The sequence below is a fragment of the Dromiciops gliroides genome, chromosome 1 (assembly GCF_019393635.1).
Source record: "Dromiciops gliroides isolate mDroGli1 chromosome 1, mDroGli1.pri, whole genome shotgun sequence".
Lineage (NCBI taxonomy): Eukaryota > Metazoa > Chordata > Mammalia > Microbiotheria > Microbiotheriidae > Dromiciops > Dromiciops gliroides.
In genome coordinates this window covers 409952904-409966286 of record NC_057861.1, presented here as the reverse complement: position 1 = coordinate 409966286, position 13383 = coordinate 409952904, and the positions used below count along the sequence as shown (strand labels likewise).

General features: G+C 36.9%; 1 protein-coding gene across 6 annotated transcripts in view; it reads right to left on the bottom strand.

Annotated features, from left to right (window-relative positions):
• Positions 1 to 13383, bottom strand: part of C1H5orf34 (chromosome 1 C5orf34 homolog) — a 29176-nt gene that overhangs the window by 12008 nt on the left and 3785 nt on the right. For all 6 annotated transcript variants that reach the window (XM_043979176.1, XM_043979180.1, XM_043979175.1 and 3 more), the window contains 6 exons: positions 13266 to 13355; positions 7723 to 8375; positions 6054 to 6146; positions 5737 to 5860; positions 2543 to 2634; positions 1243 to 1312 (listed from right to left, as the gene is read on the bottom strand). In XM_043979176.1, the coding sequence (XP_043835111.1) occupies positions 1243 to 1312; positions 2543 to 2634; positions 5737 to 5860; positions 6054 to 6146; positions 7723 to 8375; positions 13266 to 13355 (1122 nt within the window). The remainder of the gene's footprint in view (positions 1 to 1242; positions 1313 to 2542; positions 2635 to 5736; positions 5861 to 6053; positions 6147 to 7722; positions 8376 to 13265; positions 13356 to 13383) is intronic.

Sequence of the window (13383 nt, the reverse complement as noted above, 5' to 3'; positions counted from 1 at the left end):
CCCCCAAATCCTATTAAATATTTTTGTACCTATTGGTCCTTTTCTTTGATCTCTTTGGGGGTATGGATTTGATAGTGGGTGGCATTGCTTGAGGCATGGTTCTAAATTGCTCTTCAGAATGGCTGGATCAATTCACGGTTCCACCAATGTGCATTAATGCACCTGTTTTGCTGAATCCTCTCCAACATTTATCTTTTTTTTGGTTAACTTCACCAATATGATGGGTGAGAGGTAGAAGCTCAGAGTTTCTTTACTTTGCATTTCTCTAATTATTAGTGATTTGGAGTATGTTTTTTCTTTTTTGGGGGGGAGGGGAGACAGCAGGGCAATGAGGGTTAAGTGACTTGCCTAAGATCACACAGCAGAGGATATTTTTTTTCTATAAGGGTCAGAAGGTATTGAACATGGCAAGCACTAAACATCATTACAAAATATGTATTGACTATATCATAACAGAGAGAAATTGACAGGTTATAAGTTTGGGAGTCATTTCCAAATAAGCTCTCTGTGTGAAGTCAAGAGCATCAACTGGCCTTGAAGGTTAGAATCTAGTGTAAATCAGGATAAAAATGAGAAGTTACCAAGTTTGATAAAAGTAGCTCCTACTCAATCTATTGGAACAAGCTGCAGACTTTGAAAAAGGGAAGCTATTCAAAAGACACTACTACCAGTTCTCATAATGAGGGTGAGAGATCCCAAAACTGTTTCACACAAAAAATTTGCTCTCTTTGTTTAATGGAGAGACATGGAAGCCAAGAGCAATACACATTTGGAGCTCAAGTTCATTTGTAAAATATTATGGAGGATTATGAGTGAATTATGAGCATTATCACCTTAAAAACAGCAAAAAGCAATTGTGGATAAAATGACCTTGAAGACAACTATGTATAAAACCCAGCTAAGTCAGATTATCCTGAGGTGATTGTGTTTAAAACTAGAAGAAAAACCAATGTAAAATGATACAGTTCCACCAGCATTTCTAGTGTTCTTTTTGGAAATAGTAATGATCATCATCAGGAGGCCCAGAAGTTGTTCTACAGACTGTACATCTCAGTATTTGATGTACTAAGTAAGGAATTTGAATTGGAGACAAAACAATTTTAAAAGTACTGAGAGATTTATTTATTTCCAAAATATCTCCAAGAGATTCTAAAAGAACAGAAGAGACTGGAGGTGGCAGAAGGCACTTTGTTTTGAACAGGACTAAGGCAATTATTTCGTTCTGCTGAGCAAAGTACATACCATTTTCCAGCAGCATATATTATAGTTGTGGCTTAAAGAAAGTCTAATTTTGACACAATGTTGAAGAATTCTGCAAACATAAAAAAAGTTAAATATTAGCAATTTAAGTGGCATATTGTAGCTCTTAATAGTAGCTTCATTCACAAGACCATTTTAGATTAAAAGTAATATTCACTTGCATTAGCTTTCTTTTCCCCACGATTGATACTTAAGGCCCTAGAGAGGGGCCACTGTTGCTGGCCAGGAACCTAATATCGCAGTTAGGGGGTAATCCCCTTAGATTTTCCTTGATTTAAAAAAAAAAATTGGATCTGTGATTTCTTTAGTATGAAGAGCTTCCTGCATAGAGAAACCCTCTCCAGCAATGCAGACTGGCTACTCATGTATAATTTATAGACTTGACCGATTGTCTGGGATAGTGAGAGGTTAAGTGACTTGTCAACAGTCACACAGCCAGCATCTGTTACAGAAATGATTTGTAGTCAGGCCATCCTGAGTCCAAGCTCTATCTCCTATGCCATGCTACCAACCTCTCAATTCCCTTGATAGCTGTGCTGGAGGTTTTTAGCCTTATGTATGAAGTGATTCCAAATTGGACTAGTCAATCAGATACCTATCTCTTAAGGAACAACCACACAGTCAGCTAAAGGGAAGTCAAAGAATAGCAATGCCTAGAGAGTGGAAATAGTGCTCTCAAAGCACCTTTATCCTTCCCTATGCCAGAGTTTACTAATGAGGAGAAAAAATATCAATGCGAAGCATAAACAGGTCTCTGAGACTTGCATTACCATAGGTCTCTTCCTAGCTGAAGCTACAAATAGCAGAGAGAAAGTGTACCTGTATGCTAGGCATGGGGGTATTTTCCTACTGGCATGCCTAAAAGAATGGTTTGTTGGTGTTTTTTTGTTGTTGTTCAAAAATATACCCGGTCATTGAATATTATAACTCAAAGAGATAAAAAATGAGTGACTCTATAGCCTCATTTATGGAGAAAACTGAAAGATCAAGTTGCTCTCACCCAAGATTACACAATTTTATAGTACCTACCAGCTCCAAATCTTATTCCCTAAGTAACAGAAGATGTGCTAGTATTTTTACACAACACAGTATTTTGGTTTTTTTTGCTGGGCAATTGGGGTTAAGTGACTTGCCCAGGGTCACACAGCTAGTAAGTGTCAAGTGTCTGAGGTGGGATTTGAACTCAGGTCCTCCTGAATCCAGGGCCAGTGCTTTATCCACTGTGCCATCTAGCTGCCCCACACAACACAGTATTTTATAAAGCTGAAAGTGGATGGCTTACCTGGTGGCCTGTGTAATAAGGGAACACACAGAATATGGACTTCCTGGTCTATCTGGAGGAAGGTTTCTTATTGAATACATTTTCTCTTCTCTCTGAAAATGTAGTTAGAAATGTATTAGTTCTAAATTGGTCTATTAAATTGGTCTATTAAATGTCAACTATTGACATTTAAAAAATGTGATTATTTGGCTATCACCACCCTCACTGCATTTTACGGAAAGTGAAGTTTTTATCATAGTTCATAAATACAAGGCAATAGCTGCTGCTTAATCTATAAAATAGTAGATGTATCTAGGGGGTATGCTGGTATATGTTTAACAACTGGCTCACACACACAAAAAATTCACTTTAAGTTAAATCTGCATTATTAACATTTTCTCCTTCATTTTTAAGCAGCCAAAAAACCCTCAGATAAATCAACCCCTGATTTGTAGCGTTGGCTGATTTCAGAGGTTAAATGATCACACTGAAAATTTAACAATTGGTTCTTATAAAGCTGGTACACCCCTGGGACATATCCTGCTCTAGCCACAGATGTTATTTCAAAAGGACCTTTTCTTTTTTATATTTAAAATTTTGGAACGATAATCAAATGTGGATATTATCCAAGGTTCTGTCCTAGGTCCTCTTCTCTTGCTACACTCTCTTGGCAACCTCACCATTTCCCATTTGCATTTAATTATCTTTATGCAGATGATTTACTTCTCTACATCCCAGTATCTCTCCAGCTGCCCAATTAGAAATTTCAAACTACATGTCCCAGGGACATCTTGAACTCAACATGTCCAAGCTAAACTCTTTATCTTTTCTCCTAAAACTCTTCCCTTTTCCAAACTTCACTACTTTTGTGGGAAGCCCCACCACTTCCAGTTTCCTAGGTTCCTAATTGTTCCTCACCCTTCAACTCGAATCAGTTGCTAAATCTAGATGGTTCTACCTCAACAACTCTCCCAACTGATCCCCTTCTCTATCCTCACACAACTACCATGTTAGATTATTACAACAGCCTAACTGGTCTCCGTCTCAAGCTACTCTCTACTTTAGTTCATCTAAGACACTGCTGCCAAAGTGATCTTTGTAGGTTTGACCATGTTAACACTTCTACTGAAATTAACTCCATGCCTCCCTTTTGTCTTTTGGAGAAAACCTAAACTCCTCAATTTGCCTTTGAAAGTCCTTCACAGCCTGTACCCAACTGAATTTTCCAGCCTTGCTGGATTTCATTCTCCACCCTGCACTATGCAATACAGCCAAAATTGCCTTCTCTTTTCTTCACATAAAACACTCAATATAATTCATGTCTCTATGCTTTTTGCATTGGTAACGCCCCACCTCACCCCCACCCCCACCCCTGCTTGGAATGTACTCTCTTCTCATTTTGTCTCACAGAATCTCTCTTCAAGAAGTAGCTCAAACATCATCTTTTACATTAAGCCTTTCTTTTTTTTTTTTTTAATGTATGAGGTATTTTATTTTTTCCATTACATGTAAAGATAGTTCTCAACTTTTGTTTATATCATTAAGCCTTTCTTGCTCTCTCCTGATTGTTAGTATCCTCCCAAACTAATCCCTTTGCATTTCTATCTTTGAATAATTTCAAACCACAGCTTACTTAAAACCAGTTATGCCATAGTATCTGTTTTCTCCTCAACCTTTTCTATTTTAACACAAAAGTGAATTTAATGTATAGGGAGAATACAACTTTAATTGAACAACACAGCACAATTGCTTTGTTATAGTTGAACTTTGCATAAAAGGAGACTTGCAACTACATTTTATGGACAAGAATACTGTTTATATATGCGGCAGCTAGGTGGCATACTGGATAGAGTGCTGGACACTTCAATAAAACCCTGCCTCAGAAACTTCCTAGCTATGTAATCCTGGGCAAGTGAATTAACCTCTGTGTCAGCTTCAGTTTCCCCATCTGTAAAATGGGGATAATACTATATGTAAAGGGCTTTGCAGACTTAAAATGTTACACAAATACTAGCTATTGTTATTATATGTCCTAATATTTTACTCGCTTCTCATTCCAGCTTACACACTACAGGTTAAGACTGACAATTTTCAACTGTCTTTTCCACTGGCTTTACTAGGCACTTTATCCCATTTTTCCATTCTGTTGTAGCTAGTAGGAAAATTTTGTTTATTATGATCCATCCTGTAAAGAAAAATGGGAGGGGGGAAGCTAGGTGGTGCAGTGGATGGAGCACTGGCCCTGGAGTCAGGAGTACCTGAGTTCAAATCCAGCCTCAGACACTTGACACTTATTAGTTGTGTGACCTTGGGCAAGTCACTTAACCCCAATTGCCTCACCAAGGGGGAAAAACAAACAAACAAACAAACAAAAAACAAAGAAAAATGGGATACTATAATGATGTCCTTTAAAGAGACAGATGTCAAATGTCAGCATCCTAGGTAAATTAAAGCCCATTACTTACACATATTTCATCACATTATATCTAGTAAGTCATAATCTTCCACCAGCACTTTATCTACAACATTCTTCATGCATCCATTTGGTCAGAAAACTTAAAATACTAACATCTATTAATGTTTAATTCAAAATATTAACATCTATTGATGTTTAAAAAATTGTAACTAATTATTTAGATAAGGGCAACATGATACACAATTTGAACAAGTGAACACCACTTCTTGGTATGGGCTCAAAGTGCTGTTGGTTTCAACTTCTTTTGTTAATAAAATTTTATCACACACTGGAGGAAATATAAAATATATGTTTTAAATGAAAATTGCATAGGCAAATCAAGTACAGTGGGATGAAAGTACACTAGTAGTGAACTGCCAAGAATAAGTGTGTCTATACTAATAATGAGAATTTTTTTTTGTGGGGCAATGAGGGTTAAGTGAGTTGCCCAGGGTCACACAGCTAGTAAGTGTCAAGTGTCTGAGACCGAATTTGAACTCAGGTTCTTCTGAATCCAGGGTTGGTGTTTTATCTACTGTGCCACCCAGCTGACCCCAATGAGAATATATTAAAACAAAACTTTGCAAACTGTATGATAATGCACTCTGTGCCATGATTGGGCAATATACCATGACACACTGAATTGCAAAACAATTTATTTCATGAAATATGTCCCTGCAATTTACAAGGCGAAACAAAACTAGAAATAATCAGAAACTCAACCAACAGCATTGTTGTGTGAAGATAATTATAGACCTACTTGTTCTGATTCTTTGTGTACTGAAGAGAATGTGAAATAGTTCCCCCAAAAAGCTCCTTCTGATTTGAGAATGGATCCATCACCAGGAAAAATTTCTATTGAGTTCACAGTTTCATGAGTAAGTCTAGAGAAGATCAATATTAAACCAAAATTCAAGTATTTTTTGATATACATATGAACATAAAAATAACCATGCAAAAAACAATCTTTTGCTCAGCCATGAAGAATGAAATTTTGATTAAAAGACACTTTTCCATTTTAGTTTAAATTTGGTTAATATTTTTTTAAAAACAAAGTATACCACATGAGTATCTTACCTAAATATAGTACCTTTGTACCACACTACTTTTATTAGTTCAGGATAGGTATATTCTTCTTGTTTCTGTAAAGATGAATCAGAGAAATTCCACCTGTTGAAAGTAAAAATAAATAAGGAATTATTTATAGTGGTACTCCATATGCTTACCGGAAAAAGTCAACATATACTATAATCATGTAATGCCCTCCCTGCCACTAAATTTAGAGCATGAAAAATAAAACTGAACTGTCAAAAGAAAATTCCAGTGGAAAAATATTTATCTCAACCTAACAACTTTTTTGATGACTTTCTGTATTATCATCATAATAAAACCTAATACAATTATACAGACAAGCCAGTTCAGTCTGGTGTGAAATTATAATGACCAGGGTTGGCACCAAAGAAAGACATGAGAATGTACCACCTTCCCTTCTTTGTAGAGGTGAGTAGGCTATAATAGAGTTGGAATAATGTGAACTTTCTTTCCTCTTTTATATTCTTTGTTTTAAAGGATGATTTTCTGAGAGCGGGAGAAAGATACTGGGAAATCTTGAGATAAAAACTAAAAGCTATCAATAATTTTTAAAAAACAGTCTATATTGTTTTTATATATATATATATTTGGTGAGGCAATTGGGATTAAGTGACTTGCCCAGGGTCACATAGCTATTAAGTGTCAAGTATCTGAGGCTGCATTTGAATTCAGGTCCCTCCTGACTCCAGGGCCGGTGCTCTATCCACTGCACCACCTAGCTGCCCCTTATGTTTCTTTTATGAATTCTTTTATTCTAAGAATCTCGAAAATTTTGGTATGTTATAGTCATAAGTACTAACCAACATTTAGGGGTCTTAAAGCAGCTTCTGTATTTTTTCTGTGATAAAAAGGTGAACTTTCTTCAGGTTTAACTATTATTATGACATGTCTCTTTAAACACTAGTGTTAAGTAGGCATTCGACCATCTAGACATCTTTGCTTGAGAAAGAGCACTGGATTTGGATTAAATATGAACTTGAATGAGGCACAACTTGAGACTCAAGTTTCCTCATCTGTAAAATGGGGTAATACATACTACTTCAAAGATTTGTTATAATGATTGAAAAGCATAACATGTATGATGCTTTGTTATTATTTTTGACATGAAGTCATATTAAGGGTCTGGGGCTAAGAATGAATGGTACGGAATAATTGCCTAGTTTAAGATTTTTTTCTTTGGGGGGGGGGGGAGCTAACTGGACATAGAGGTCAGCTAGGTGGCTCATTTTCCTGAGTTCAAATCTAGCTTCAGACACTTACTACCTGTGTGATTCTTGGCAAGTCACTTAATTCTTTTTGCCTTACTTTCCTCATCTGTAAAATGAGCTGGAGAAGGAAACAGCAAATCATTCCAGTATCTTTGCCAAGATAACCCCCAAATGGGGTCACAAAAAGTCAGAAATGACTGAAAAGCAAACTGGACTCTATTGGGATTGAATCCAAGTATACTTTCTAAACAACTATATAAACAGCTTGATTGAAAATGAGTAAACTAAAAAATAGTGACATATTAAAAAGTTCTTCAAAATTCATTACATGTATTTGAAAATTTGAAACTTAATATTAAAGTGTTTTAGATTTTTTCAAAATATGAATATGTAAAGTTAGTTTTGACAGTAGACCTTTCCTGAAAAACAAGTAATTCTTTCATTACCTGTGCAGATGTGGATTATGACAGCTGAGGGGAAGAGCTTTGGGAAGAACAGAAACCTCTTCACCTTCCTTTGAAATATCAGATGCTAAAACTGTGACCTGTTTAACATTCTGATCAGGTTTCAATACTTTATTAAGTTTATGAAGAAAGTCAAGTGCCAAAGATAAAGGGTATTTCCATTCTTCTGGACAGGAGTCCACAGACCAGCACTGCTTCACCCATGCATACACAAATGTGTATTCCTTGTGAGCTAAAGGTGCCATTTCTTTCCCTTCGGATCTATTTATAAAATTATTTGCACCTAATAATTCCTTGGATTTCATGATATGACAATGTGAATCATTTTCCTTATTCCTCAAGCTTTGTCCATCGCAAGTTGTTCTAAACATACAGTTTTGGCTTGCTTTTTCACACTGTTGATTCACTTTCTTTAAACGATTATTCTTTTTTTCTGATAGTACCATTAGTGAGTGAGACCTCTGGCTGATTTTGCATAAAAAATGTATAGTAAATTCAGGCTGCTGTTTTGGTAGGCAAAGATAAGCATGACCATCTAAAGATGAAATCTTCACAGTGCCATCATCCATACAAATTACTGCATCATGGGTATCACGACTGGGCCACCTGACTTCAGAGAGATCAGTGAAGACAGACTGTTAAAAAAAAAAAGGTTTATAGTAAACATTTTCTATAAACAATTAAACTCTTCTATTTATCTAGTACTGGCAGTACAGACAATATTAGAATTAGAGCTTGGGAGACTCAAGGCCTTGTCCCAGTGACAACTGATCTGAGAGATGCTTATAAAGGAAAGACTGGGACCAACTCAGCTTCCCTTCTGGAGCCCAAGTTATTGTCCCTGCCCTGGTAATACAGGCCACTGGATGCTACCTAAAACCTCAGGGTTCTAAATAAGTCTCTTCCAACTCTGTACTCTCATGGATTAAGGCTACAAAATTCCTCCCTATCCTCTCATTCTAGCTGATCCCAATATTATTCCCAGACCCTATTGTTAACTGTTCCTCTGCCCATTTCTTTTGGAACCCCTGCCTTCATATCAGCACACTCTTCTGGTAACTAAAATTTTGCTTTTCAGAAAAGATCTCACAACTCTCTTCAATGCTACTGCTTCTTCTCTTAGGAGTCTTCTCTGCTCTGCCACCACTAACAGTTAAAAGGGCTAAGAGAAAGTGATGGTACACTACTTACTGCCCACTATCACCTCTAGAACATTATTCTGCCATAATAATGCAACAACTTTTTCTTATATCAAAGACCCAAAACTACAAGTCAAAAATGATCTAGTCCAACCCCCTTCATTTTGCAGATAAGAAAACTGAGGATCCCATAACAACTTGAAGGTAACATAAGTAGTAAATGGCAGATCTAAGATTTTAATTTGGGTACCATAACTCCAACTTTCAGTACCACCCTTGTGTAAAGAATTAATTGTTATTTGAGGTTTTTATGACCCCATCTTTTGGCTAGAATTTTTAAAAAAAAACCTTGGCGGGTGCACTGGCCTGGGGCTCCACAAACCGCACAGAGCTCCACCCACCGGTTGTAGCCGTTGCCATGGCGCTGGTACCTCACGTCATCACCACTTGCCAAGGCCTACATGGGCATGGCAAAATTATAATGATTGGAAGTCTAGTGAGGGCAGTCATGTGACTGTCAGAGCGGCCAGCCAATTGGCTGGGGGCTGTCTGGGGTCTGCTGGGAAGAAGAGGGGAGGAGATTTGCCATTCTAGCTAGAAGCTGGAAGGTGACAGGATGCTGCTGTGTATTTTCAGCTGGTTTGATTCCTGGGTGGTGGTGTTATTCAGGTTGTATAATTTCTCTTTCTCCATTTTATTTCCTTTCCCTTGACCCTACTGATCCTGTTTGTGTTGTTTTTTTTTTTTAAGTTCATTCTTGTTAAATAAATCCTGCTCTGTTTTGAGGGAGGCTGCTGGTCTCCTTCCTTGCTCCAGTATTGCAGCGAGCTGCTTAGCTAACACTCCCCAATTAAAAATTGGTCCCCATAGTTGTCACACAGACTTAAGTTCATACCACACTGATTCTACAACCCTTTCTCCAAACTTGGTTCTTGTCATCTACTGCCCTCTGGAGTTCTCTCCTGAATCCTTCAGTCTTCCTAAACCCTATCTTTCTGAATAATTAATATTCTTACTTCTAAGTCCCTTTCAATACCCTAGCCTTAACTTCCACAACTGCCATCAATTTCCATCTTCACTTTACTTGTGCCACCACCAAGAAGTCATACTCTAGACTTCATTGTCATTCAAACTGCTCACTGCCAAGATTTTTAACTGTAAAATACCCTTCTCTACCTTTTAAACAAGTACACAGCTTGACTTCTGAACCTGTACTTTACCTCAATCATGAAGTTAATTTTCTCTTCTTACCCTTCTCTCAAATCCAACATGTCCATCCAGCTTTTCTTCCTTCTCTTCAGTCTTAAATGGTCATTTCAACAATATGCTCTTCTCCATTCTTAAATCCCTCATTCTCTGTACTATGTCCTATTGGATACCAATTTCTACTCCACTTCTCCTCCCAAGTAGCTTAGCCACTGATAGAGATATGATTCCATGCCTTTGTTTCCTCTAGGCCCTTGCTTTTCCATCTGTTTCATTTTCAATTTTTCACTCTTTAATACCTTCTTCTCTTCTGCCTGCCATACATGGATAACAAAGAAGATAAATATATAATACTAAATGCAAGGAGGCAAACTTAACATCATGGTATTGATTAGCCTTAGTGGGAAGGGACCAATGATTGGAATATGACCCTAGAAGAAGGCTCATTCACTGGGAGCAGGAAAAAAAAGGGGGAATGGAAAAGAACTGAATATTCAAAGTATCTACTTATATAAGGAAATTAAGAAACTGGTGAAAACCTTTGAGTGATTATAGCAGCTGGAAAAATAGAAGTGTTATTGATCCAATAAACCACCTATAGACAGAAGGAAGAAGAAATGAATGAGTTCACTAAATAGATCACAAGCCTGCATGGAGATATGATATAATAGTGACTGGGGGACTTCCCTTTTCTGAACTTCTGCTAAGTCACTCCCTAAACAAAAATCAAACTAATTTCCTTCAAATGACTGAGGAGATGGGAAAAGGAACAAGCATTTATTAAGTACCTACTATATGCCAGGGACTATGCTAAGCACTTTACATATACATACATACCTATATTGTTCAGTGACTTTGTGCATCCATTACATTATACATCTATTATATACAATTCACAAAAACAAGGGGAGTTAGGTGCTATTGTCTGAGGCTAGTTTAGTCTGAGCTTGTGTCTGTGGCTGGATTTGAACTATTCCTGACCTGCTTGAACTGATGAAATAGAAACAACAGGATTGGTTGGGGGGAAAAGGGAAAAATGACTACACTATCTTAGAATTCATGAAAGAAAAGGAATTTTAGGTCTGACATGTACCCTAGATTTGAGGAGAGTAGATTTCAAAGGATACACTGAAAGGACAGTTAAGACTCCAAGGTATAAGATTCTATAGGGGAAATCAATGAAGAAAGGGCAAGAAGCTCTCAAGAATGAAAGTTGAAATGGAAACAATTTCAATAAGGAAGAATATGGGGATATCTAAAAGACTGGTGTGGATGCACTAGTCATTAAACAATGTAGATTGTAAAAAGTCATAGAAGTTGCAAGCAAAGGTAGTAATATAGGATAAATATAAAAGCATGGCATGGTTCTATAAGAATGTCAGGAATACTAAATCATGGGATGAATAGAAGTTGGTGATGAATGCTAAGGACAAAGAGAAGGTATGTTAGATTTGTTAAGCTTTACTTAGCAAAAAGGATCAAAGGGATAGCAGATATTGTGGTAGATGTGATGATAATAATACAGATGAATATATATCAGCTAATGATTATCATCATTACACTGGATCAAGTCCTTATTACCTCTTGCTTGGACAACTGTCTTTTTCATCTCCAATCTATCCCATACACTTGTATCCAACTAATCTTAACATATTTTAATTATGTCAATACTCTGTTAAAATTTTTTTTTCAAGAGTTTTTCACTGTCTATCAAATATTAAGTCCAAACTCCTCAGCCTGACATGCAAGGGCTTCCACAATTTGGCTCTAATCTGGACTTAGATTCAGAGGACCTGAGTTTCAGTCCTGGTTTTGTTTTGCCTGTGTGACCTCAGGCAAGTCAATTGATCTTTCTGGGGTTCAGTTTCTTCAGCTGTAAAATGAGAGGTTTAAAGTAGAAAATTTCTATAAGGGTCCTTTTAGAGATATATTTATAATCTCTTCTAGCTCTAAATTCTACGGCATCATCTTTATACATTTATCTCAAGCTACCCTTTTGCTTAAGACATAACAGTGAACCATTCAAACTATCTCAAACTAGTTGTGCCCTATACTACCTCCATGTCTTTAGCTTATTTCTTATGGAATGAATTTTTCTATTGAACCCTTGTAGAGACTCTACTTAATGCCTACATACCTCCTTCTTTATGAAACCTTCCCTGGCTTTTTCCTCTGAACTCTCATGGCACTTTGTATCTCTCATACATTTATTAAGTTTTAATCTGTACCATACTTATTTTTGTCCCTGTCTTATTTCCCCAACTAAACTGCAACTCTCTTGAGGAAACATGTCTCATTTGTCTTTGTAAACACTTTCAAGGCCTAGCTTAGCATTTTGCAAATTAAGTAATCATTCTATAGGAGTTGAATTGAATACATAAAATCAATACTTTCCAGGCAAAAGACACAGGTAAGTTTTAAATAAGGAACAAGAAATATTAAGATTGTAAATAGTACCTTTTTGTATCTAATGACTAAATTTCTCTGCTACCACAAAGACCTTACAGTTTGCATAGATTTTTAAGAAATAAAAAGATGGACATCTCTTGTGAAAAGTTTAGGTTTGGCCTGAGGATAGGGTGATAGACCGCATAGTCCTTCTCCTAAATATGGAAATGCTCAAGGATGTTTTCACATGGACTCTACATGTTTATGGAATTCCCTTTTTTTTGGAGGACAGGGCAATTTTGGGTTAAGTGACTTGCCCAGGGTCACACAGCTAGTAAGTGTCAAGTGTCTGAGGCCACATTTGAACTCAGGTCCTCCTGGCTCCAGGGATAGTGCTATATCTACTGTGCCACCTAGCTGTCCCCCGCCTTAAAAAAAATTTTTTTTAACAGCATTCTATTTTTTCCAGTTACATGTAAAGATAGTTTTCAACATTTTTTTCTTTTTGGGGGGTGGGGTGGGACAATGAGGGTTATGTGACTTGCCCAGGGTCACACAGCTAGTGTCAAATGTCTGAGATCAAATTTGAACTCGGGTCCTCCTGAATCCAGGGCTGGTGCTTTATCCACTGTGCCACCTAGCTGCCCCCTCTACAGGCTTATAAATACCATACCTGTGATTCTATTTCCAAGTGCCACAATAATGAACTAAAACAATTAAATGTGAAATGATGATTTCTACTTTACTTTTTTAGATTATATTCAAGAAAATCTGAGACAAACAAAAGCTTACCTGTTTTCTTTCAGAAGGTATGATGCTTTCAGGTAAAAAAGGGCAACTAGAAAAGCAATTTCTAAAATCTAGGGCCTTTAGTAATTGTTCCTATGAGAAAGAAAAATAAGTAAAATCA